Source organism: Aethalodelphis obliquidens, unplaced genomic scaffold (assembly GCF_003676395.1).
Source record: "Aethalodelphis obliquidens isolate GAN/ISIS:26980383/991018 unplaced genomic scaffold, ASM367639v1 scaffold5, whole genome shotgun sequence".
In the NCBI taxonomy this organism is placed as follows: Eukaryota; Metazoa; Chordata; class Mammalia; order Artiodactyla; family Delphinidae; genus Aethalodelphis; species Aethalodelphis obliquidens.
In genome coordinates this window covers 1,060,960-1,087,185 of record NW_020837949.1, presented here as the reverse complement: position 1 = coordinate 1,087,185, position 26,226 = coordinate 1,060,960, and the positions used below count along the sequence as shown (strand labels likewise).

The window sequence follows — 26,226 nt, the reverse complement described above, 5'->3', positions numbered from 1 at the left end:
GGGGGAAGAGGAGGGGCAGAGGGGAGGCTGGAGCGCTTTCAGCCCTGAGCTAACAGTGGTGCGGATTAGCTGTTGTGCCTGTGTTGATTTGTTCCTTTCTTCCTTTTTTCTCCCCTCTTTGGTCAAAGATTCAGCAAATTTTGTCAGAAAAAAAATGAAATAAAGAAATGCCTAGCAGTGTCAGAGTTGATGGCATTTGTATTCAAAGTGTCTGCAAGAGGCCAGCTGTGAGCAGGGGAAGAAGGACGGGTGCAGGTCTCGTGTGTCCACACCCTCGGGGGGCCGTCTGTCTGTCCCTCTAAGGAGTGGGGTGCACATGTCCCCCGTCACTGCAACGGAGCCTCTCTTCATCCCCCCTCGTACCCCAGCTGTAATGGGAATAATCACCACCTGGACGAGAGTTGTAAGAACGTTCTGAATTGTGGCTCGACAATAGCCAATGAGGGAAAAGGAAGGTGCCTCTTCTCGGAGGAAGTAGCCCTGCATCGCTCCTCCTGCATCATGTGCCCTGAGATGGTCCTTAGGTCAAGCAGGCTGTCCTCACGCCCACGGGCAGCATGTAAGTAAGAGGATGGTGTTACTCCTGGCAGAATCAGCCAACCTAAGGAGAAGACCAGTGTCTCCATTTCAGGACTTGGGGAGCCGTGTGAACGTGCTCTCAGTCTCGGGCCTGTGGGCCGGCCAGCGGCCCGGGAGCCTGCCGCTTATCCTTTCACAGCAAAGAGTCGCTGAGTTTGGCCTCAAACAAACGGTGGAAAAAGCCTCGGTTGGAAAGAGAATGATTCCGCATTGCGCTGTGCCCACCTGCGCTCCAGAGGTGGGGATGCCGCCATGCCAGTGTCGCCGATGCCCAAGTGACCGGCCTGTGGCCGAGGGTTTCCTCAGTTCCCTTCAGCTCACGTCACACAGCTCTGCCCAGATCTGCCTCAGAACTGGAGACGGTTCTCCACGGGCGGGTTAAAGGTGCTCTGGTCCAGCTCTCGAGGTGTATCCACACCTCGAGAGGTGCAGACCACACTCTGCACACCTCGTCTTCTCTCATGGACCGACACAGAAACACACACACACACACACACACACACACACACACACACATGCAGGTGCACACACACAGGCACACACATTCCACACCCACACACTCAGATACACACACACTCATGCAGGTGCACACACAGATACGCACACACAGACACACACACTCTGACACCCACACACTCAGACACACTCATGCGGGTGCACACACATTCCACACCCACACACTAAGATACACACACACTCATGCAGGTGCATGCACACACAGACACACAGGCACACTCATTCCACACCCACATACTCAGATACACACACACTCATGCAGGTGCACACACACACACACACAGACGCACACACAGGCACACACACTCCGACACACACACACTCAGACACATGCATGCACAGACTTCTTGACTGACTGGACAGACTTGGTGTTTGATCTTTGGAGACCTGACTCCTTTTGATCCCAGGCAGAAAGGAATACTCTGCGAGACAGTTCTAGACAATGGAGCACACTTCTTCACCAGAAGAGGTGGGTAGGGAGCCCGGGGAAGAGCTCGCCCTCGGAGGGAGTTTTCTTCCAGTGGATCTTTCTTCTTGGTTGGGGGGAACCCACTCGAGGACACTTGAGCCACTGAACTTTCACCCGAAGGCCACTCGTTTGATTCCAGGTCTGTCCTGTTCATAACTGGCCCCAGCATCTGCGCAGGTTTCCAAATGTCTGCGAGGCGTGCTGGGCCGAGAGCCCTCCACACACCACACACACTGTCTCACAGCGTTTGCACAGCGGTCCCAGGAGGGTTTAAGACAAAATAAGTTTATATCCTAGGTTTCCTTTAGAAGTACCAGTTAGATATACTTATTAAGCAATCAGGAGGTTCAGTTCCTATATTTAATAGTGGTTACTTTTGAGGTAGTGAACACTTCTTAATCCAGGTTAAAAGTTGTACTTGCCTGCAGTGGACAATTATTGGACAAGAACGGCCCCTGTAGCACTTGTTTACTTTTCTGAAATAAAGAGAGACACAGAAGTTATGATTATGTACCAGACTCTGTAGCAGCCATCCAAACAGCCCATACGCCAAAGCAAACAGACCGGCTCTTGGACATCATTTTGCAATACCCTGTTTTGACAAAGAAGATCAAAATTATGCACACATTTTCAAAGGTTTATTTTTCTTTTCAATATTCAATTATTAAACAGAGCTTTGAAAACAATTCTTACATTTTCACAGTTTTCTTTTTCCCTTTACAAGTATGAACTCTGGCCTGAGGTCAACAGATCCATCAGTGTGAGCCTCCCCACTCCCCACACCTTGCTCTAGTTAATTTGACTTCCGTTGTTGTTGTGATATGTCTAGATTCTTCACTTAAATTTTTGAGTTTTGCAATTTACACTCCGCATTTTACAGTCTAGACGTCACATTGGAATGCAACATTACTGGGATGTCTCAAGACAGCATCTTAAAGACACTTCCTGATCTGTCAGCTTTGTAAGGATATCTAAATTACAGAGACGCCTCAATTATGTCCAAGACGCATATTTCCATTTTTATAAATCTGATTATGTTTAAAGCAACTTGTTTGTGCAGATTTTAGATTAGAATTCATGAAAATTAACAAGAAGCGTAGATTAAGATTTTGTAACCAAATCCTGAATCACTACAGAGCACTGCTAGGAAATTCACTGTATAAGCTTGATAGTTTTTGTAATTCAGTGAAACAACTAATCATGTTTACAAATTATATCCAAATTCTCAGTAAAATCTTTCTAAATAAAGAAAATTAAAGGCAGAATTTTGGTTAATTGGAGGGAAAAAATGTGTGAGGGGCGTGTGCTCTAAACTGTGCTGTGAATTTCTATGATATAAGACGCGAAGTTAAAGTTTAAAAAGCATGACAGTAGAGAAAAATCTTTTCCTTCATATGCCGGAAATGGGAAAATGTCACATTTCTCTGCAAAGGCTTGTCTGCTCAGCATGGAAATAGTTGAAAGTGGAAATTCAATCAGCGGGTTCTTTTGCTACAAACCCCTGAGACAGTGTGGGATCGGGAGGGAGTCGAGTGCTGTAGCTGATGGGTGAGCTGAGTGGGTATTTTAATGTCACATAAAATGACATTTATTGCCCAAATGTCAGAGCTCTGTTGCTTTCCTACTTCCGCTATGGAGTGAACAGAATAGGCGCTTCTGAAGGGAGACTCCACCCCCAGAACGGCACCAGGGAAGTGGCAGGAGGTGGCCATGCGGTCCACGTAAGATGTGCCCGGAGACGGCCACGCCCGGGGCCATCGGGGCAGCGGCACGTGCTCTGTGGCTGTTCCCCGGCTGAGAGCCAGGTTTCAAGCCCGGACCTCAGGGAGCCTGGGAGGTGAGGACCCAGAAACCCGGGTACAACAGGCGGCCCAGCGTCCTCGTGGCCACGGCACTGCTTCTGCTGGAGCCTGTCCTTGCTTTTGACCTACACCCCAGTGTTAGGGTTTAAGGGAGAGAAAAGGGGAAGTGATTAAGTTGAGGGAACGTCTGTGCCAGGATTCCTGGAAAGTTCTCAGCCCTTTGAGAAGAAGAGATTGGAAAAGAGATCTACCAGCTCCTTCTAAAACCTCCCATTCTCCAGTCAGGTTGTCAAGGCAACGGTGAGCTTTAGCTCCGACAGAATAGATGCCAGGCCCCAAGGACTTGTCTCCAGCGTGAGCAGTGGGGAGCCCGCCAGCCCGATGAAGGCCGTGTGTGTGCGTGTGCACGTGTGTGTGCGTCCAGGCGTGATGCACGCGCTGTGTGTGCGTGTGCGCAGCACGGAGCTTGCTCGCCCGTGAGACCAGAGCCGGGGTGGCTTACTTTTACAGGCCTTGCACCTTCAAACAGAACTTTCTCCTGGACGCTTCTCAGTCACGGAATCTTTCAGGTGTGAACCACCTCAGCTCGGCACCTCCAACACCCTGTTATGTTTCCCACCTGCTGGGCCTGTCTGTGTTTCTAAAGGCTAAACTCAACTTTCGGCCAATGCCCCGGTTTTGCTCATTTTTTCTGATGGGGCCAAGCACAAAAAAGGTACATTGAAAAAGAAATAAACACAACAACAAGATGCCCTTCTTTGAAACGTGCTGGTTGCAGGAAAGGACAGCATAAGGAAGCAACAGACCAGCCGTGCTCCATGTACAGCCGGCCGGTCGGGCCCCCTTTGGCCAAACGCAGTAGGAATCACCTCCCTGGCTAAGAAATGTGGCTAGAGAGCAAATTACTGGCTACTTTGGCCGTGACTTGCTTCTCCAGACTGCAATTCTGGTCTCTATCGTACGACGCGTTTGAAGTGTTCTTTTCTCCAGCGTGCTGTGACCGCTGCCTCGGCAGGACCCAAGAAGGTTTCAGTGTGATGTTGACACCCGTGCCAGCCCCTCCCTGTGCTAAACCTATTTACCAACAGCTACAGCAGTCAAGGAGGCGCGAGTGGAAATCCAGGTGCGGCCATGGTTTCGAGTTTTATTTACACAGAACCAGTACTTGTATTGTTACCACATAAAGCATCACAAGGAGAAAAGCAGAGGCATCACACAGTCCACCAAAGCGTTCATCTGGTCGACCCGAGAGAGAGCTGCGGATTATTCATGAAGATGAGGAATGCACAGCTGTCTGGTTTTACTTTACTGGAACAAATCATCAGTATAGACTGCAACAGGAGGCATTCGCCGAGAAAGAACGATTAGTAATACAAACCAACCCATGGGTCACTGAGTGAGAAGGAACGCCATGCAACCAACAGCAAGCCAAGGTCAGAGGTCGTTAGAGGCTCAGAAAGGGGGCTTCCCACTCTGTCCCTGCAGTACAGTCACAGTTTCCAATGATCACTTTTGTGACTATGCAACTGGGCTCATATTACTAGCTGCAACATCACAAAAATGACACTGGCCACCGCTCATTAGCTGGCAAAGTAAGGGTTGTCCATTTTTACAGTGAGCAGCGTTAGTGGATGTCATTGCACACAGCCAGGAGTGAGAGAGTAGCAGAGAGAGAGAATTCTTCTACCGCAAAGCCCTCACATGTGATGCTAATTATCACTTAGCTTAGCTGTTTCTCTTTAAAGTGTAAATGTGCTCCCTCTGGGCGCCAGAAATATTTAATTACACATCTCGGTGTCTGACGAACGCGCTCGGCCAGAACGGGAACGAACGCGGGTCTATTGTTCAGAGGGAGCTGAGCTGCCCCGCTGCATTGAAATGACCAGTGTCTGCAGAAGCCGGCTCGCCTTCCGATGGCTGACATGTGGGGCTGCTGGACACAGAAAACCACCGAGCAGCGATCCGTGTCTGAGCGCGATGTGCTCTGAGAATGTGATCGTACCCACGGCCCAGGTAGTACATGAGAGCAACCTTGTCCGCTAGTGAGGGCAGGACAGCTTTCTCTCTAACGAGATGCTCAAAACCGGGTCTGGGGTTCGCGTTCCTTTCTATTTACCGAAACCTTCTCGGGCCCTATCTCCTGGGACTCTGGAGAAATGGAATTTGGGGAATCAGATCTTTCTTCCTGACGAACTGTAAGCACAGAGGGTGGGTTATGTATTGTCCAACTCCATATATGGATACGGAGCTAGAAACACGCCCATATGCATATATGTACAGACACACTGGATGAGCACCGACACGGCAACGGCCGTGTGTGTAGCTGCATCCGTTTTGCCAGTAATGACTGTTTCTTGAAGAGTCTATCTCAGGAAATGTGCCCTAAGTAAGATTTTTAGAAATAAATTCGTATTAAGAAAATGTAAGTGATGGTCAGGCAATCGGGATGGAGTGGGTCTGTCCAAGAGCGTCCAGGACCCCCTGCCGCTCGCGCCCTCTGCCTCCCTGGGTAGGGGGACAGGGCGACAGGCGAGACGCCAAACTCGCGTCTCTGCTGGAGCTGTTTCACATGCTATTTAACACACAGGGCTATTCAAATAAAGAAATTTGTTTTGTTTTTCAAAGTGGGCTAAAAGGCAAAAGAAATAGTATCAAAATAACCTTGTGTAAGAATCTGTAACACAAATACAAGAAATCCAGAGTTATACCCGAAACCCCATCTTTATGACAACACGCCGTTCCAACCTCCCTCGAGTTACGTGTCCGTGACTGTTCAGATACAAATAGTTATCTGTTTTCCATACTTGCTAGGTTTCCACTCAGCTAAACGTAAGGGAGGTTCCAGAAAGCTCAGAACGTGGTTATGGGTGGCCTTCGACACCTTCATTTTCTCTCTAGATAGTTTTAAACTGTCAGCTTCCAAACCGCACCACAAATACACGGTACTGTGGGAACTCCAGCCAGGTGTTCGTCCAAGGTCATCCATTTCAGAAGCTGGGCCTAGCTCTCATCGCCACAGCTAACCAGCTGAGCACCCAAACGAAAACCGGGCTCTCTTCACCAATAGCCTGTGAAATTCACACCCTAGGGTCCTTCACCACTTGAAGAACCTTCTCGAAAACAATGACCACGTTTCCACAATTCTAAGACACCCATTCCGCCCTCACGTTTTAACACCTCTAAAGCCAGAAAGCGTCTTACAGTTAACGTGTGAGTTAACGTAATCTCCCCTCCCCTCCCCTATACACAACATAAATAGATTTATAACATACGAGTATTAGCAGATGACACGTCTTACAGCAAACGGCCCCTGGGACCCAGGAAACCCCTTCTCTCCGTGTCCGCACTCAGCACGCTACCCCGCCGGCGGGCCGTGGGTCTTACCTGCGGAAATCCAGAAGGGACCTCGTGGAGGCAGGCACTCCCTGGTCATACCAGCTCAGGAAGTGGAACTGCGTCACCGTGCGAGTCTCGTTGGTTTGAAGGTTCTTCAGATAAAAGCTCCTCACGAGGAAATCCTCGCACCAGATGTGTTCAGAGACCAGATGCACCTGGGCGGGGGGAGAGCGGACGGGGGTGTGTGTGTGCAGAAACAGGCGTTGGCTGGGGGCCCAGCTCAGCTGAGCGCGGAGCCACATTGCGGAGAGGGGTGGGGACCGCGGGGCACGTGGTGGGCGGGGGATGCTGGAGAGCAGCCCCGCCTACCTTCCCAATTTCAACGTAGGTTACGCAAAAGATCACTTGGTGTTTTTTTTGTTTTGTGTTTTTTAAATGTCACTCTGGGGCATAATAGTCAAATTACTGGAAAAACCTGTTACAATCCAAACGATTCATTTCTGTCTTTTCTAAGCCATGTAAACCTTCAACAAAAATCACCCGAGAAAGATTATACTTTTGAGCACAAACGCCACACGAGGTTCCACTCTCACTGACATGTCATCAGGGAGGTACCACCTGGCTGTAGAAAGAGGAAACCAAAGGCTTACACAGATGCTGCCGGGCCCTGAGCTTGGAAGCCCAGGGCAGGGACCCCAAGGCCACGACCGGCTTAGGGGGAACCTCTGTGCTTCTAACGTGGGTCCTGCTGTGGGACTTTGGCATTCTGAGTAATTTTCATGCAAAACAGGGTCAAAGGACACACTCCAGTACTGGTTTAACTGCCCAAGTTTCCTTAGTTCCTTCTTGATGTGGGCAAAAATCCAGGAGAAATGAGCTTGCCTGCAGGGGACCCTCAGATAAAAAGGCCAAGCACTGTGGACACAGACCACCGGAGAGCGGCAGGGGCTGGGGTGCAGGCGGGATGCTAAGAATTAGGGACAGTGTCAACAGAGGCTTCTTTCTGAAAAAGGACCCACTAGGGGCCTGTTTTCCAGAACCAGGCTCAACTGACCACCCAGTGAGGTCATTTTTTGGTCCTTTCTGTCCAAATTTGGATTCATAAAATTAAAAAACTGAAAACCATTTCTGCCAGAGTCCCCATGGCATAGATGACTGGAGGGTCTTGGTGTCTGTTGACCACGGGCCTGTGGACACCTCCTGTGGGGACCGACTGCACAGCAAGGCTTCAAGGGACAGTGGCTGGCGACCGCACACGGCAGGCCTGCCAGTGCCCGCCACAGCCCATGGCCCCCAAGCCCACGGCCCACGGCGGCCACCTGGGGAAGTACCTCGTAGACGTGGTAGAGGTTGGAGCCCTCGTCTGGCCAGTAGTGGTAACACTGCCTGACGCCGTTCTCCGAGAGGGGGGTCAGCATGACGATGACCACACAGCCGCTCTCCCACACCATCTGCAGACAGACAGAGACCAGTGTGAGTGGCTGAGCCCCATGACATGCGTAGTTAGTGCCCCAGAGACACAGTCCAAATCTATTCCATGCACAGGAAGTTTATTTCATTTCCATTAGACAGCGGACTCTGCAGCTGCCTTTGCATCTCCGAATATGCTGGCCCCATAATTTGCATGTTCCATGGAATATTAAAAAAAGAATCTAGTGAACTCATTCCACACCTTGTAAAACCTCCTCAGTTGTACATTCAGCTGCCTGACTCCCCCCGTGTTGGTCTGTAACGCAGGACAAACAGGTGACTGGTCCCACAGTGGGGTGGCTGGCCTGACTCGGACACATCACTTCTCCGTGGGACACAAACAGGAATTAGTGGACGTGTTCGTTTTCCAGTACTTGTCATTATTTGTGCGACTAGACAAACAGTTTGCTTTGTGGAGCTGCCATCCTATCGGAAACAGCCCTGAAAGTACTTCTTCCCAAGTGCGTTACAGCCACGAGTCCCCACCGGCGTTTTGTTTCCTTCTACCAAAATACAGCAATACTGCCCAAAGGAAAGCGCACCCCAAACCGACTTACTCATGCATAACAGCCACACCAAAACCAGCTCCGAGACACAAGAAACAAACGGACCCATGTTTAAACACCAGACGTGGCAAAGACACAAAGGCTCTCGAACTTGGCTTCTTTTCAGACAAAACTCCCAACGTGCGGCCGTGAGCCTACGTGCTTGGAGCATTTTTGCTAAAACCGCTGATTCTATGGGTTAAACGTAAGGGATAGAAATAGTCAACATTCTTAAGGCCCCTCTTTGTGTATCATCTATAGTGGAATTCAAGGGGACTTGCTGCAGTGTTTACAAAAAAGCCCACATAAACGTGAATTACGCTCAAACCCACATGCTTTCCTTCTCTTTAGTGCAAATCCAACAACATGAGAATTCAAAGCCAGCGCCCTGCTCTAAGCTTCTCAGGCCTCCAGACCTACCCGCTGATCTGTCCTCCTAACGCGTAGCAGTTTAATGTGCCTGGAGAAGGTGCAGAAGCCTAGTGAAACCATTACGAAAATAGGAGAAACACAGATTTTATGAGTGTAATAAAAATACAATGATCCAGGCCATAAACTAATCATCGAGGCTCTGCTTGTGGCCCCCAGGAGTGGCGTTAGGAAGGCCCTCCCCCACCGAGGTCCTTCCGTCTGGGGACCCGCCTGGCTCTCTGAAGGTTTGGTTAAGAGTGAATCTAAATGAAATAATTTAAACGAACAGCCCCAAAGGCCCTCCTGGGGATAATACTTCTTCTGAGGTCACTGTGTGAAAGCAGACAGGGGAACTGACTAAATCAAACCGATCTCAGCCCGCGTGGGCACCAGCATCACAGGGCGGCTCCCACCCCACCAGCCCTGCCCGTGGCCTGGAGCCTGTGCGCGGGGCGACAGCCGCCTTCGCCACCTTGTCCGGTCTCCCACCGCGCTGCCTGGCCAGCTGGACCCCCGAGCACGCCGGGAAAGCTGCGGCGGGTTTCGGAGGAGCTGGTGGAAAGCCCAGCTGAGCAGGTTCTGCTTCTGAACAGGAGACTGCACTCCCACCCTCTTCCTTGGCCTGGTTTTGCAGGGTCATGCCTGGCGTGAGGAAGACGCGATTTCTGTGCCCAATCTCTGAGAAACCTACTACATCTTTCTCTTCGAGGAAGTAAATAACGACCCGGATTCCCTACCAGATCTTGCTGCGGTCCACTGAAGCCAGCGCTCTGCTGAATTAAGGTGCGATGGTTGAATGCCAGGAGTGCCGCTTCCCAGCACTTTCCGTTTGATTCGACGTCAGACAACACAGCATGCGCGGTCGCCTCCCGGTTCACTGGGCACCTAGCACGGGTCAGGCCATCAGAGGCCACGGCAGGGGTGGGGAGAGAGGTCCTGGCCATAACAGTCCTTTACTGGCATAAAGTGGGTTCCTTTTCCCGAACAGGAAGCAGGTGCTGTCAGCCCTGGGTCAGAAGAAAGCTGTCAGCGTGGATTAAACGTGGCCTTCCATGTGGGATCCCGAGGATAAGTCCCTGGTGCTGCGTTTGGAGAAGAACCGGAAATGCCCCCCTTTTCGTGAGCTTCTCCTAGAACGCACCAGCACAGGCCAGGGAAGCCCACCCTGAAGGCACGTTATCACCCCGCACACAGGGGTTGTGGGCAGGAGTGGCGGGACCACCGGTGGTGACGTGCCCACCGACTTCTTCACTGGTGGTGGTGTCACAGGGGTCGGGGTGGCCATCTCCGAGGTCCTGGGCTGTCATAAAACACTCCAGCTACACCCCGCCACCCATGCCTGTGCTCCCAGCCCCAAGTGGCACTCAGAGGCCACCCAGAGAAGGAACACATGGTGACAACGCAGCTGGTGCAGCTGAGCCTGGGAACCTGTTCATGGTCATCAGACCCAGGCGAGTGGAGAAGGTCACACGCAGCAGTAGTTCAGACCGTCGGCCCAAGTGACGTGAAATACATACTCTGGAGGCAATTTGATCCAACTGAGTAATTTACAGATTGGTGGTTAAAAAACAAACACCGTATCGCTCTTTGCAACCCCGCAGGGGTTGAACTTTGTCCCCTGAAAAGACATGCTGACGTCTTAACCCCTAGCACCTTATGAATGCGGCCTTATTTGGAAAGAGGGTCTCTGCATACGTCATAGAATTAAAAAGACAAGGTGATTCTCCATCAGGGAGGGTCCTAATCCAACACAAGAGGAGGGAAACACCATGTGAACACGGGCTGGGACTGGGGAGACGCCGCCAGGAACACTCGGGGCACCTAAAAGCTGGAAGGTCCTCCTCTCAGAGCTTCCGACGGACAGCAGCCCTGCCGGTACCTGGATTTTGGACTTCCGGCTTCTAGAAGTGAGAGAATACACTTCCACTGTTTCAAGCCGCCCAGTTGGTGGAAATTGGTTATGGCAGCCCCAGGAAAGGAATACACGCACTGATACCCGCCCTCTACTCCAGCCCCAAATCATCCACAGGGGTTGAAAGGCATCAGCACCAAGTTCCTTATATTAAGCTAATTAGAGCAGATGGAAAGAAACCACAGGGTCTCTTCATTCCAAGTCTTTCCTGAGCACCAAGTGTTTAGCAAACAAAACTCTTCCAAAGCCCCGCTGAGACCCGATTAAAGGCAAGGCAATCCACCTGAACGGGTAAAAGGCCAGGGTTTCTTCTGCAAAGCACTCTGGTCTCTCCCGGCAGGAAGCTTCTCCTCCCTTTACCTGGATCTCTTGTGATGAGCCCCTTTCCACCTTGTACTGGCCTCGTCTGTGTTGGCACGACTTTCTACTACCAGACTGTCATCTCCTTGAAGACTAGAGCCTTGTCTGGTTGCCATCTCTACCTCCAAGGCATCTGGCACGGGGACTTATTACAGTTGATGCTTAGTTGAAAACAATACATATTTTAAAAAGAGATCCTTTGAATAGTTCCGTAAAAAGAGAACTCAGAGAAAATGCTATCAAAGGCTCGCCTGACAGAAGTGCTCCTAGGACTCGCTCAGTGCACAGAAAAGTGGTTTTTTCGAAGCACATGCGCTGTCTGCACGCCCACTGCAGCTGCCACTGTAGGAAGTGGGGCAGCTTTTCTCCAGACCAGGCCGAGCCTCCTCGCCACCCCGCCACACGACCCATTTCCGCTGCCAACTTCCTTTCAAAGGTTGAACGGAGATCAGCTTAAGCCTGGCGATGAGGTGCTGACAAACTTGAAAACGATAAGGACTCAAAGAGGTCTCGGAGCGCTTGCATTTTGTGTCCGTCAGCTGTGACCGCGTGCTCTGAAGTCTATTAAAGAAGAGAAACAGCAGTGTCTATGGTACCTTTCGCAGCGCAAACGCCCAGCCCCGCTCTCGCCCCGTCCAGAGGACGGTCGTAAGAAACGTGCCATTAAGCCCTTCCAGACTCTGGTCTGCTTTGGCTACACAGTCACAGGCCCTGAGTCAAACTGTGAACGCCGGGGGCGGCGGCCTGGCTAAATGAGGACGAAGGTGCTGAAATCTCGATCACATCTTCCAGGCGCGACTCACACCCACCTGGTTTGCTTCTCAGTAAACAAAGCTGTCAGCGTGGGCCTCCCTTGGAGACAAAACCCTGAGGTAACGGTAGCAAAGCCGATATTAAATGCTGACACCCAGGAAGGGCTGAGCAGGCAGGAAGGCACCTCCCAGCTATTAAGATCGGAGCCCAAGCCAGTCTCGACTCTGGATAAACTGCGGCAGCCACCTCTGGACGTTTTCCACCAGCAGGAAGGAGAAACCGTCTCCATGAGAGGTACTTGGCGTTTCACTGGAACCGAACAAAGACAGAACAGCCTGCTTGTGCGTCAGGCAGAGGCGATGTGGCTGGCGTGGCCATTCAGCGTTTCCACAGCGAGGCCACTCACACACCAAGTCGCCTGTTCATCCGAACTTTGTGCCGTTGCTGCGGAGGTGTTTATGTCAGGTATCTGGCTGTATGGGGAGACACCTGGGCCCGGACTCTTGTCCCTTAGAATCACTTACAGCTCCCTGGCCTGCGTTCGTGTTTCAAATTTAATGCGCACGTTGACTTCTTAGGTAAAGAAAGTGCTCCTTAGGCTGCCATCCTTCTTTTCAAAATCAGGACCTGATGTAAATGCATCAGGAGAAGGAGGGAGGAGAAAAAAGAAGAAAGAAGAAAAAAACAAAGAAAGAAAGAAGAAAGGAAAGGCAGACTAAGGAAGCAGTAGTACACAGAAGAGCAAAGTGTTCTCAGCTGAGGTCCACAAAAAAGGAAACTCAGGCTGTGTTTCTTACCCGAGCCTGAGCGAAGGCTCTGCCCCGTGTCTGGTGCGAGGACGCCCGGCCGGGCTCACCATACACGACCGCGCACAGCCCTGCGCAGAGCACGGTCTCCAAACCCACGTTTACACGAGATGATCTGACAAAGGTTTCCTTTTATCTTTAAAGGTTTGTGAATTCATGTATGGAGAATTCAACCAGACTAAATATTTGAGGCAAAATATCCTGGAAAATCTAGGGCACGTGGTTAAAGTACTTGTGAACGCGTGGAAATGAAAGATCAGGTTTTTCCTAAGAAATTCACTGTCCTCAAATCCTGCACTCCTTTAAGTTAATCAGATGATGTGCTTTAACGTCGAAGTTCACAGGGCTCCTGAGTACATTTCTGACCACAATCTCCTAACACTCCAGAATCAGTAAAGGCTGCAAATCCTTCTCTTTCCCATCATTCGCTGCCCAGGGCTGGCGCCGGATGAACGTCCGGCAGTGACTCAGCATGAGCTGCGGGACGGGGACTGGAGGACGTCCTCCTACGCTGGGTCCCGCCTCTTAGAACACCCTGACATCACGAGCCCTGACGTGACCAGGCGTCCTGCCGACTGGGGGGCACTGGGGTGTCTGCACGGGCACGCCCAGCGAGGGTCACCTCTGGGTGTTCCAGGCTAGGCTCCTGGGGGCCTGGGTGACGCTGGCTGTCAGCTGACCTGCCCAGAGGTGGGAGCCCGGGCGCGCTATGGAAACGGGGCTGCCACCTTCCGGCTCCCTGTCTGCTGGACCTAGCGTGGCCCCGGCGCACGGCTCACTCCTGTAATTCGTCATGACCTTTCTACTGCATTTCTGCTTCACCCCCCTGCGCAGCAAGTCCCTGGAGGAAAAATCTTTTTGTTCCTTCGGTCTTCCACGGTACTTCGCTCGGGCTTTTCCTTGACCATCCTAAGAACGATGATTGATGGGTGCTACGGAATAAAAACACTTTATTTAAATCAAGCCCATCCGTTTGGAAAAGTGCACTTCCCCAGTTAAGACTTCATAGCAGAATATACTTTCAGAAGGTGGGAAACAGAAATCAACAGGTGGACTACTTTCCTGGTAAAATGTTAATAATAATAATAAATGTCGACACTAGTTGGGCACCAGCTGAATTGCTGCGGACCTCAGCAGGCCTCTGCCCTGGAGTCTGTGGCCCAGCTCTCCAGCCTCTGATTCTGTCTGAAAGTTACTAAAAAGTCTGTCGAACAAGGTGGGCCAGGCTGGAAATTCTAGAGCGTCTCCCCTCACCCAGCCCCCAGTGAGCGGGGAACGGCCACCAGCCCCTGCCCTGGAAGGGCCCCGGCCCTGAGCTCAGCCACCGCTGGCTGGCTGGGGACCTCGCACGCCGACCGTAGGGTCCACATCCGCAGGGAGTCCTCACGCACCTGAACCAGCCACCGCGCTGCCTAAATTTCTGCTTTGTCCGAAAATACAGAAGGAGAGACGGCAGACAGCCCACGGCCCACGTGGATGGGGCTCCTTGGAACGCGGGGGTGGGACGGTAGGGCCGGGGGCCGGAGCAGCTCCAGGACCAATGGGTGATGCCCGCCTGGACAGCCCAGGGCCGGGCAGCCTGCGCCCGGGGCTCGTCCTCCCACCCTGCTCACAGCCCAGAGGCCGCTGTTCTCCGGGAAGGCTGTCCCCAAGCTCTCGAGGCACCTGGAGCTCGTGTGTGAGCCCAGCGGGCCTGGCTCCTGGCGGGTGTGCAGGCCTCCCCTCCTTGCAGGGAAACCTCGGCTCCTGGAGAAGCCTCCCCCCAGTTCTAGCCTTGGACACACGCACGCACATGCACACGCACACCTGGGAGATGTAGCTCACACCCTCTGTGCCTGGAGGGGAGGCACCATGTCCCCTCCGTCACAGCAGGGGGCTGGCCCGCGAGAGCCGACAGTCCCCACAGCGCGATGGCCTTTCTCTCCTCTTCACGGAGACACACCTGCCCAGTCACCGCCCCCTCCTCGCTTTAAGGCCAGTGGGGCAGTAAGAAGCATTTCGGACCATACAGATCCCATTTGAAACCCGCCTGCAGCTGCCGCGTGCATTTACGGGGGTCGCTTGGAATCCCTGGGCCTCGGCTTTTCTGCTGGAATTGGGGTCCTGATTTTCGTTTATTCTAGTGAAACATACATAACACAGAAATACCTTCTTAACTAGTTTTAAGTGTACGGTTCGAGGGCTTTCAGCACGTTCACCTTGTGCTACCATCACCACCACTGTCCCCAGAACTTTCTCACCTCCCCAAACTGAGCCTCTGCCCCACCAAACACCAACTCCCCAACCCCTCCCCAGCCCCCCACCAGCCCCCTGTCTCTGCGGGACCCCGTCTGGGGGGGATCACACACTCGCGACAGCCTTACCCCAGGTTGTCGGGGGCGTCGGGTGAGGTCACGCACCCCGAGCATCTGCCCCGGGCCCAGCACACGGTAAGCGCCCGCCCCGGGCCCAGCACATGGTAAGCGCCCAATAGCTGTTGTCTCCCTCTCTCCTGCTTCTTTCCTCACGTGAACTTGGACCCGGACGTCGGTCTGCCTTCTCCCACAGCTGCCGCCTCAGGTCCCGGGGACACGTGGGGCTGTGTTCACAGGTCAGAACATGTTTCTACAGGAAGGTCGTGGGTCGGGCATGCATTTGGTTTGGAATCAAATTCTTAGAACATGTCATGTGAATTCAGAGAAAGAATTCTAATCGCGGGACGGCGAACGGTGCTGTGTGTCCCGGCAGAGCCCTTCGGGTGGGGAGTCAGGAGTGAGGGTCCCGCCTGGCGCAGGAGCCCCCTGCCTCGCGGTGACCGCAGTCAGGGCGGAAGGGCTGCCGCTGAGTCACACCTATGATGGAATGCTCCAGAAGTGCCGTGTCTGCGTTCAGACGGAGTCTCCCCGATCCCTCCTCTGCATGTTGCCCCTCTGTCCCGAGGCTGCCGATGACCTCGGGCGTCGCTGCGTATCCCTGGCCCTCCTCCGCCCACCTGCCCGCCCTGCAGCCTCCTGCTGCGGCCACCCGTCCTGTTGCGATGCTGCTACGTTCGGGGCTTAGTGTCTGTTTTCTTCTTTGCCATCGTATTGGGTAGAATAATGTCCCCCAAAGTCACATCCACGAACCTGTGAACGTGGCCGTATTTGGAAACAGGAGAAAGAACAACCTGCTGTCTTCAGCTCCCAGCCTGGGCTCCTTTGTGCCGTGGGAAAGGGGACACCGCCGTTCACGTGAACCCGCCTCACAGGCGCCTTTCCTATGGGAATTTGCTCATCACAGACACAGAATAAGCCCCCGTGAGCTCGTCCCTGGGAGGGGCTTCAGAGCAGCACCCACGAGCTCCAATAAGAGGAAGACGCTTCGATATTTTCTGTAACAGGTGCTGAGCTCCTGGGTCAAAACTTATCAAAGGCCATGAATCCAGACGTGATGAGACATGAACCCTTGCTCAGGGGTTTCCGTTCAGCCTATTGTCTTGGACACAGGAAGCTTCTTACGTTTCAAATCAGGTTCTTTTCTCAAAAGAGCTTCACCTCACTGTGGCTTCTGAGAAGTTCTGCAAGGAGTTTTCAAGGCTGGTGCAGTTTCCTCCTCGCGCTTTCTGCCGGGCCCGAGGTGGAGGGGGCAGCTGGACTTGGAATGTTTGAGGATGTCGAGCCTGTGACCTCGTCCAGTTATTAATAAAGTGCCATGCTTGCTAGATGCCCACTTCTAGAATATGATTCAGAGGCCAACCCAACCAACGTGACTGTGCTGGGAAGCCAATCACAAGCGATGAAGCCCCTCCGTCCCAAGGCCAACACGTCTTCCCTGCGTTCTGCCTGCATCCGGACGCCCGGAGGCCGGGTGTGGCGACCATGGCGTCCCTCCCAAGGGCTGTGGAGGAGACAAAGTGACGCAGGTCTTTCTGCTGCAGGACGGCTCCCAGGCTGTGACGGGCTGACGAGCCCCAGACATCCCGGGAGGGCCAGCCTGTTGGCCGCAGAGTATCTGCTCCCACCTTGAGGGATGCCATTGCTTCCCGGACAGTTTGATAAATGCTGACTGTGTCTCAAAGTATCCTGCACTTCATCTCACCTTAACGCTTTTCTCCAGCTGTGTCATTTAGGGATATCTTCTTTCCATTTCGAGAACGTATGCTCCTTGATATCAGACCTCCATAAGTGCTCTAGAATCCTGTTAGTATAAACACTGACAAATACTTGTCAGTATAAATACTGACAAATACTGATTATAAATACTGACAAAATGAATTGTCCCCAACAATGGCAACTACTCGGAATAAGCAGAAAGAAAAACATACCAGTGTTCCTGTGTACCAGCCACGGGCGCTGGGGCAGAGTATGAGCCTCTAGTCTCACGACTGCCAAGATTATAGGACAGAACGTGTAAAACCCTCGACACAGGGCCTGGTCCACGGTAAGTGGTCCACGGATGTGAGCAATGAGTACGCCGAGCATCTCTACGCCCTCAGACACTTGTGATGCTGTTGGCAAGAGACGCTTTCACGCGTGAAGTTACAGCCGGGACCTGAAACCGATAAAAATGGAAGTTCCCCTCTTTGGGGGCTCTACACGCCCCTCGTAACTGTGCACGTTGGGACGGTGGGTCAAAGCACAGTCGAAGCTGCGGTGATAGTGCGATTCTGTGGGTCCCTTATTCTGCCGCACGACTCGGGATCTTCTTTATTCTGCTTGTCTGAGCACGGGGAGCCTGGGGTTGGCCGGGAAGGGGGCTGAGCAGACCCTGGGCCTCCACGGAATTCCAGCGACGCTCTGCGGGCAGAACCAGGACCAGCGGGCTCACGGCTCGGGAACACAGCTCCGCATGGCGTGAGGAAGACCTCGGGCCCGGGCCCCAAGCTCCCTTCCTGGAGCAGCTCCGCCTGGGCTGCGTGACCCCTCGGCAGGTTAGGTGGAACGGGGAGGAGACTCAGCCCTCAAGGGTGGAGGGACCAGCTTGTCCTCAGACTGTCCTCACGCCACAGCCTGATGGCTCTAGGCCGTGACCACAGGGTTCAGCTCGGTCTTTTTTTTCTAATAGCGTGAAGCCACCATGAAAGAGCAGGGCCACGGAGACGTGTCCAGTCCTGGTTTCCTACTCACTGGGTGAGCTATGCAATCTCCCAGATGCTCGCTTGTCTTGCCTGGGAACTGGGGATGTTGACACCTGTGCATTGATGCCTGGGAACTGGGGATGTTGACACCTGTGCATCAATACGCTTACAAGGCAATGAGCCCTGGGACACTCAGCAAATCCTGGATCCCTTCCTGACTCTCCGGAGAAGCCTGCAGAGTCGTTCTCCAGGGTGGAGAGGAACACTGTCCCTCCTTGGGGTGGAGAGTCAGGAGAGGGTTGACTGGAAAGTTGAGAAAGCGACTGTCAGACCACAGGGAACAGGGAACACGGAATTTGCTAACTTCAGCTAGTCCCTCTGTCGGGATGAACGACCGGGTTAGAGACGGCATGGCCACGGGACCCAGACAGCCCAGCTCTGTGGACCACATGCTGCTCCGGCCCCATCATCACCTGTGCCCCGGGGCCCAGAAGGCACATCTTCCTCATCTTGTCCTCAGGGGGCCCTTTGTACCGGTTCCGGGGACACCCGATGTGCCCGACACACAGGAGGGGGTTGTTAACAGCCGCCGAGCAATGACGTGACCTCACGCGCACACCCCACGGTGCCACCTTCCAAGAGCTGTTCCTACGGAGCTCTGCCATGCTGTGGACAATGGGGAAAAAGAGGGGGACTGGGAGAGGGAAGCCCACTGGCCTCCTGGTTTTCCTTTTATTGGCCAGTGTTGACACGAGTTCTCAATGTCTGAGCCTGGTCTGAGTGTTTAGGATTTTGCTGAATGAAAAGAAAGAGACCAACCTGGCCTGTAAGATGCATCATTACAGAGTAGCCACAAAGAGAGAGACTGTAATCTGAGCGCCATCTTTTACCGTCATAAAATTAAAACTATAGACGAGAGATGCATTTGAATAAAATACAATAATTTAAACATTTATTATTTCATTCCATTATAGTTCATAAAATAAAGTGGCTAAAGTAAAGTGGCTAAAAAGGTAAGAGTCTTTAAAGTATTAAATCTCTCAAAAGGAATTTTTCACACTCACGTTTTGGAAAAAAGATGGATAATAAAAAATATGAAAGGGCTCATATAAATTCTGAAATCAAGGAACATCTGATGAACACCTGGAAACAAATCTCAATTGGCTTAATTGACTCCAAGGCGTTATTCATGATCAATGTGTTAAGATCTTATTTTCAGAACAAAATTTCATTTAAAAAGATTCACCTGCCAGAAGTCGGCCACGGTTGCGGGCAGCGGTCCTTGGGTGGCGATGTACGCGGGCTTCCTGGGGTCGTGGTCCATCTGCGGAGACAAGACCGCAGAAGAAAGATGAGCTGAAGAGCCAGGGAGTGAAGGGCCGGCTGAGGGGAGGGGCGCGGCGTGTCCTGTGCTGACAGTGCCAGCCCTCGACCCACACGTGTGCGGAGTGGGACACGCCGCCGCTCCTCCCCACGGCCCCTACTGACCCCACCCCGCCTGCGCTTGAGGCGGGGCCTGGGGCTCCGCGGCGCCTGGAGCCTGGCGACTGGGGCTGAATGTTTTCCTTTCCCCGGGATGGAGGTAACTGAGCAGCGTTGGTAGGAAAGGAGGCCAGTCACCCAGAGACCAGATACCAGAGCGTTAACCCACGCACAGGCCGCGCGAGGCAGGGTGCTGGGGACGAAGCGAGGGCGCCCGGGGCGGCACCCCGGCCACCAACACGGTGACCCATCCACGGACGCGTGTGATCGCAGAGGAGTTCGGCCGGTGTGCGCAGGCTTCACGGCCACCACTGGCCACGCGCAGGGTTCGAGGTAACGCGGCCGAGGTTAGCGCTGAGGGCACTGTGCTGGGCGGAGGGCGGGGCACTGCCGGGGGCCTGGAGGGATCTAGCAACAACGCCCCCCAGGATGAGTTCCTCCCCTCTCGTGCGGGCTTGGTTCTCTCTACCCCGAAAGGGGCTCGGGCCCAGAGTCCTCCTGGGGCCTGAGAGCCAGCGCGGCCCACGCTGCCTAGCCTGCCAGCAGCTGACTCCCTGTTCTCTTTCCACCTCGCCAGACAAGGACCGAAAACAAACAAAGGAGAAGGCCGTGGTGGGTTACCTGGCTAGGTGATCTGTCCGAATGCAGCCTGCTGGCTTTGAGAGAGGGAGTTTGGCGTAAAAGACCTTCATTATAACATCTAATTCAAAGACTAAGCAGAAAAAAAGGAACATGAGAACGAAGGCTGGAGAAGCAAACAGGATTGAATCAGACGGACGGGGCTCTTTCCCCTCACGCTGGCGTCCTAAGAAGACAGGAAGGGACCGGGCGAGGTGTTATAGCCAAGACGCCCTTGCTGTCCCCGCCGGGAGGCCCGCAGAGGCCTCCCCCAGAAGGGAGTGGGCGGGTCTCCCCTTGGGGGCAGGCGGTTGCTCACTTATCAGACTGCACAGCATCCTTCATTCTTACCCATCCAGCACCAGCTTCTACGCTGCTGACACCAGCGTTTGATGAAAGATTTAAAATGCTCCGCACTTGAAGGTACTTGTTAAGAATACATCTCCCAATACAGTGAAAAACACAGAGGGTGCGACCACACATGATTCTACGGTGACATGTGAGGACGTCAGCTGTAAGCCCCGGGTCACCTGAAAGCCCCCTCCGAGTTTGGGTGTGAGAAGAGCCTGCGTGAGGCGCGTCCGCCTTAACACGAATCCCGTGAACCCTCCCGCAGCGCCCGCCCGTCAACACTTTTGGGGCCGAGGGGTGTCAGCGTGAAAGGATGCCCCAGCGCACCTTATAATTATGTGCTCCATGAAAGGGGGAAAGGGCACAAAAGAACAGGTGTAAGTTACCGTAACAGAACATCTGACGCTAGCTGGGGGGGGAGGGGCAGGAGAAAAAGCTTGTCGTGCATCTAATGTAGTGAGATTCATAACCGAAACCGGAAATGCACGACACACACAATACAGGTAAAATTACGTTACTCTGCAGCTGAAAGCCCCAATTAAAATGTTTCAGTAGAAAAACGCTTGGCAGAAATAAGGAGTTTTATGTTCAAAATATGCATTCGTTGGGGGTGACAGCTATTTATGGAGACCCCATCTCTTCCCTGCAAATAGTTCTGCATGAAAAGTAAAGCCCCGCCTCCTTCTCAAGTGTGCTTTTCTGCCCAAACAATTCAGAGAGCAACACAGTTTAACATCGTGGGTACGTTCAGCCTAGCACATCTAGTGGCTTTCACAATGAGAAATATGCGATTGAAAGTAAACATCGGAACAGGGTTTCCGGAGGGTAGATAAGGCCCCCTGTTGCGGGAGGTCCTGATGTCATGGTGTTCCCATCTCCCCATCCACTGCTCAATCCGCGACCGGGACCGGAGGACACGGGGCTGGGGGGAGGGGGAGGGGGGCGTCAATGGCCCATCACTCCCCTCCCCCTTGGCTGTGTCACGTGGCTGCCTCTTGGAAGGCAGTAAGTGATCACAGAGCGGTGACGTGCCACCAGTTGAACAGTGACTGAGATGACCACACCACCATCGCCTCATCCCGTGCACATCCTGTTGGACAGAAAGTAATTCTGGGCAGAAGTACTCTGTGCGTGTAGCAAAGATAAGGCCACGGGAGCCTCAGCCCAGTTCTGTGCAACTTTGAATGAATGAAAGTAAACCAAAAATTGAACTAAAGGCACTGAAGTCTTACTACACTTAGGATCTCCAAGGTGGGATAAGCATAACTAGAGGAAATTGCGTCCGTTTCTACGGACACGACTTCTCCATCGGGAGCTCTGGCTGCCAGCCCAGCGTGGTGGGTGATGATGCCTCCACCTCCAGCTCCTGGTGGGGATGAGCATTGGCTTCTGCTGACATCTGAGCTGAATCTTCCCCCGTTCTTCCTTGTTGTTTCCCATTTCTCTGTAGTGTACTTTTTATCTGTAGGACTGTTGTGATTATAAACACAAGGTCCAGCACTGTGAATGAAGTCAGGGTCTCTGGCCTCAGTCTTAGTGTCTGTAAAATGGGTGGGGCGGGGGCGGGGAGGTGGAACTTGGTCTCTACGGGCCCTTTAGCTCTGGGATTCTGGGATTTTTTTCAGAAAAAGTAGACCCCCAAAGTTTGTGTTCAGTCTACTGTTCATGTGGCTGACTGAGTCTTATATGAAGATACCACATGAACTAGGCAAGGTATATCCCTATGAATTTCTAAATGCACGGTTAAAAAAAAAACCTAGCGATTTGGTTCAAGCTGTGGAATGACAGTTATAAATGACCATGAGTAACTAGTTCTAATCTGCATTAAAAAATGTAGCAATATTTCCCCAAAGTTCCAAACAAAACTCACCCTAAAAACTAAGCCTTCAGCACGTTAAGACCAGGGCGCCTGTGTTCTGAAGCCTTGAAGGGCGACAGGCGGGGGGGCTGCCGGCTGGTGCGCAGGTGAGGGCAGGGCCGGTACTGCCCCCGGACCACCTGGTGGCCCAAAGTCTCAGGGGAGGTCTGGGCCAGCCTCTGGTAGGGGGCCCACGGGGGTCACGTCTCCTACCCTGCAATCTCACTCAAGGTGAACACGCAGGTTATCTTCCTGTATTCCCATCTGCCCACCTTACACCTGCTTTTCCTAACATGTAAAGCAAATTCCACAGATACTTTCTTAAAAACAAGAGAACATCAAGCCTGAGTTTTCAAGTCACTTTCCCAGACACCAAGTCTTAATGTGAGAGTTTGCTGGGAAATGGTAGCATTAGTAAAATCAGTGGGAGAGAGTCTGGCTTTTTTTCATATTCTTATGAGTCGAGATTTACTTAAGAAAAGTATTGGCTATAAACCAGAATTATACACATACAGATGTTTACTTGTAAATCCGGAAACCAAGGAACCGGCCCCCATTTTGGCCAATTTCTTAGGACGTTCAGGGCATCTGAGCAGCCATCCTTTTCTCAAGAGTCAGTTTGTATCTACTTAAATTTGTTAAACGCATTCTGGGTTTAAAAATGAAACCATCTCTCCCCTTCATAAACAGAGAAATGAAGAGTAAGTTTACTTTCAAGTGCTGTTGGGACGTTCAGACTTGCCCCCGGTAAGGGGACTCGTGTGCTGCTGTGTTGACGCCCGCCACCCCTCAGTCCACGCCTGGCAGTGACCAAGCTCCGGTGCGGCTGACGGAGTTCTCCCGCAGACGCCCCACGCGGGGAAGCGGAGCCCCTGTTTACTTTCATGACGTCTCACTTCAGAGCAGAGGTAGCACATTATTCACTACTGGATGGCTTTCCTGAAATTTAAGGACGACTAAGTACAGATATGACAGACGGACGTAGTTATCGTAGTTTTATTCTGCAGGGTCACGGGCTTCTCGGGCTCTCGTTGTAAGCTCCTCACTCAATTCTGCTAGGAAACTCACTAACATCAGACCTTCAGTCATTTCAGGAAGAGGTACTGAGGATGTCTTCTAGCTCATGCTTCCAACCCAAATGTGCACAAAAAAGAACGGTGGCATGAAATAAAAGGAGCACATAAAAGACACCGAAAGATCACTTGCCTCTCCTGGCCTCACCTTCTGACCCAGGTCCCTGCCCCGTCAAGCCTGAAAGGCTGTTCTAATTTCCACCAACAAGAGAGAGACGGGGAAGGCACAGGAGTGGGGGCTGCTGGTGGGCGGCTTCCGGGAGAGATGCAGTTTCTCACCAGCACCCTGTCCTCATAGCTCCAACGTCTGGAAGCCGGAACCCATAAAATGGGGGAGGGTCGGGCACCCCCCAACACTGAACCCCCGTCTCTGAGACGTGAAAAGGATTGCTTTATTGCTCATTCTGGCCCTGTCACGGGGTTCATCCCAGGGAAGGAGCCCAGCAGGAGAAGGCAGCTCTTTCCCTTCTACAGACCATCACCACGACCCCTGTGTAGGGACCAGGCCCAGGGTCCCAATGGGGCTTTGCCTTGGTTTTCTGAATTTAGAATTGACGGAAAAATACCAAACTCAACAAGTGTGTTTATTTAGAAAGACTGATTGAACGGCTCCAGTTAGGCCTCTGAACACAGACGGAGCCAACGTTCGAGGTCTACTCTGCTGGAGGGAAAGGAGTGCGTCCTTAAAAATAACCCCAGAAACAAAGGCCTGAGCTCAGACGGGTGCAGACAAGATGCTGCCCCCCGAAACCCTTTCGCACCGCAAGCGTGTTACACGGTGCCCTCGCTGTGTGGTTGTGCGGTGTCAGGAAGTGGGGCCGACCCACGGCACGCTGGAGTCATGACAATAAGGTTTATACAGCAGATGCACTGAAAAATGGAACCACCATGATGACAGCCGTCTATCAGCGGTTCTGCTTGCGATCAGACGGCGAACTGTCTCATCCAAGGTCACCACCGAGGACGGCAGGGGCTGTCGTTCACCCAGGGCGCTCTCACGAATCCAGAGATGACCCCATAACCACCTCCCCCTCCCCCATAACCTCAGAGCGCCGGAGCCCCCAGGACGTGCTGCGTCCTACACGCCCGTATTTGCCTGAAGCCAATGTGAGAGCTTACTGAGCTGCCCTGACGCTCCCCGGAGACCAGCGTCAAGAACCACGGTTTAAGGGGGACACAGCCCCACCTGCTCCTGCCTCTCTGCTTTGGGCCCAGGTGCGCCCACCACGTGCCCTGAGAACCCCTGGCAGGTTCCTCCCACCAGCTGCTGACCTACACTCACCCCCTGCCAGCCCCTCTTCCTTCCCCTTGGGCGGCCCCCGACTTTCCCCTGCGGCCTCTCCCCGGGTGCAGGGCGGGAAGCCGCGAGGGAGCGGCAGGCTGTGGCCGTGAGGGGCTCTCCGGAGGCTGGGAACACCTGCCGGCCAGAAGGTCTCACCTGCCCCCGTCCTCCATCACACCCGCTGCCAGAGAGGCGCTGCCGCACCCCCTCCCTCGAAGGGAAGACCCCGCCCGCTGCAAAGACCGGAGGAGACCAGCCAGCAGTTTCCGACCTACTTCTACGTCATCCATCACTTCAACACGTGCCAGGGTTGGGTCTGGGTTTTCCTGTTTCCCCCGAACAGGGAACAAGGGGGCCTAGGAGCCCTTTACACAACCAGCTGCGAATTTCCCCAAAGCCTCGGGTTCCAGCAGTAACTCGTCAGGGCGCTGTTGCTGGGCCCCTGGCGTGACCGGGCTCAGCACCCCGGCACCACGTTCCCTTTGCTGGGACTCAGCCCCGCCTGGGGACCAAGCCATCAGGAGTGGGCAGGGGGCAGAGCGCCAGCCCTGGTCCCTGGTGGAGGCCGGTTACCCGGTGGACACAGACCGGCTATCTGCTACGGAATCAGTGCCCGGCCGGCCCGCTCCCGCCCCGCCCCCCGGGAGCCTTGGTGCGTGGCGGGCAGTACTCACGATGGGGCTGGCGTTGATGTAGTCAGAGCTGCCGTGGCTGTTCTCTGATTTCAGCCGGATCCGGGAGTGGTCGTCTGCAAGCCCCAAAGCAGAGCGTTAACCCGTGCAGGGCGTCATCCAGGGCCACCGCTGCCCCCTGCCCCCAGGTCCCGCTGAAGGCCGTCACCGTACCTCCTCCCTCCCTCCCTCCCCCACCGAGGGTCCTTCAGCCCACGAAGTGGGGCGTCAGGGTGTGCAGGGAACCTCGTGTTTTTCTTGTGTCAAGTTCCAACGCCAAGGCTGGGTGCTCCTGGGCAGTAGCTCATGTAGTGTTTGCCTTTAAATAACACGTATTTGGTAACACAGAGAAAATAAACATCATCGTGGATATGAAGCTATTAGACCATCATTCAGTACATACAATTCTGTCGTCTAGAGAAGGTGAAATACTCGAGATTACAAGAATGTAGCTTTACAAGGAGAAAAGAGCAAAAGAAAATGCAGCGGAAGAGGGTGCGGGGAGCAGTGTCCACTGGGGACTCACCGACACAGAAACGTGCCTAAAACGGGCAAAACAATTTGACGGGTGTTGAAACCAGACGCGCAGAGGGGATTGAGGACACGTGATCGGTCACAGCTCAGTGTGTTTGCTACGTGAATCATCCCTGACTTTGCTTCTGGAGTAACCACCCTCCTGCGGTCAGTGACAGCTCTCTGCCTGTTTCCAGGAGCTTTCACGGCCAGCAGGGCACCCCCGAGAGTCCCCGTTTCTCCCACCTTCCTCCCCTTCCTCCGCAAGGTGCAAACTTGAAAATGGGACGCGCCGAGCTCCATCATCTTGTACGGCAGGGAAAGCCTTCCGGCGGCCCCCATACCACCCGCTTCTGCTGAGAGAGCCTGGCTGCAGCCCCGGAG

The 26,226-nt window shown here is 53.3% G+C and overlaps 1 protein-coding gene across 2 annotated transcripts in view; it reads right to left on the bottom strand.

The window, feature by feature from the left end:
* The window catches only part of PTPRN2 (protein tyrosine phosphatase receptor type N2), a 687,992-nt gene that overhangs the window by 26,676 nt on the left and 635,090 nt on the right, over positions 1-26,226 (bottom strand). For both annotated transcript variants that reach the window (XM_027101365.1, XM_027101366.1), the window contains exons 16-20: positions 25,333-25,406; positions 19,241-19,318; positions 8,034-8,153; positions 6,751-6,917; positions 1,987-2,040 (exon numbers count right to left, since the gene is read on the bottom strand). In XM_027101365.1, the coding sequence (XP_026957166.1) occupies positions 1,987-2,040; positions 6,751-6,917; positions 8,034-8,153; positions 19,241-19,318; positions 25,333-25,406 (493 nt within the window). The remainder of the gene's footprint in view (positions 1-1,986; positions 2,041-6,750; positions 6,918-8,033; positions 8,154-19,240; positions 19,319-25,332; positions 25,407-26,226) is intronic.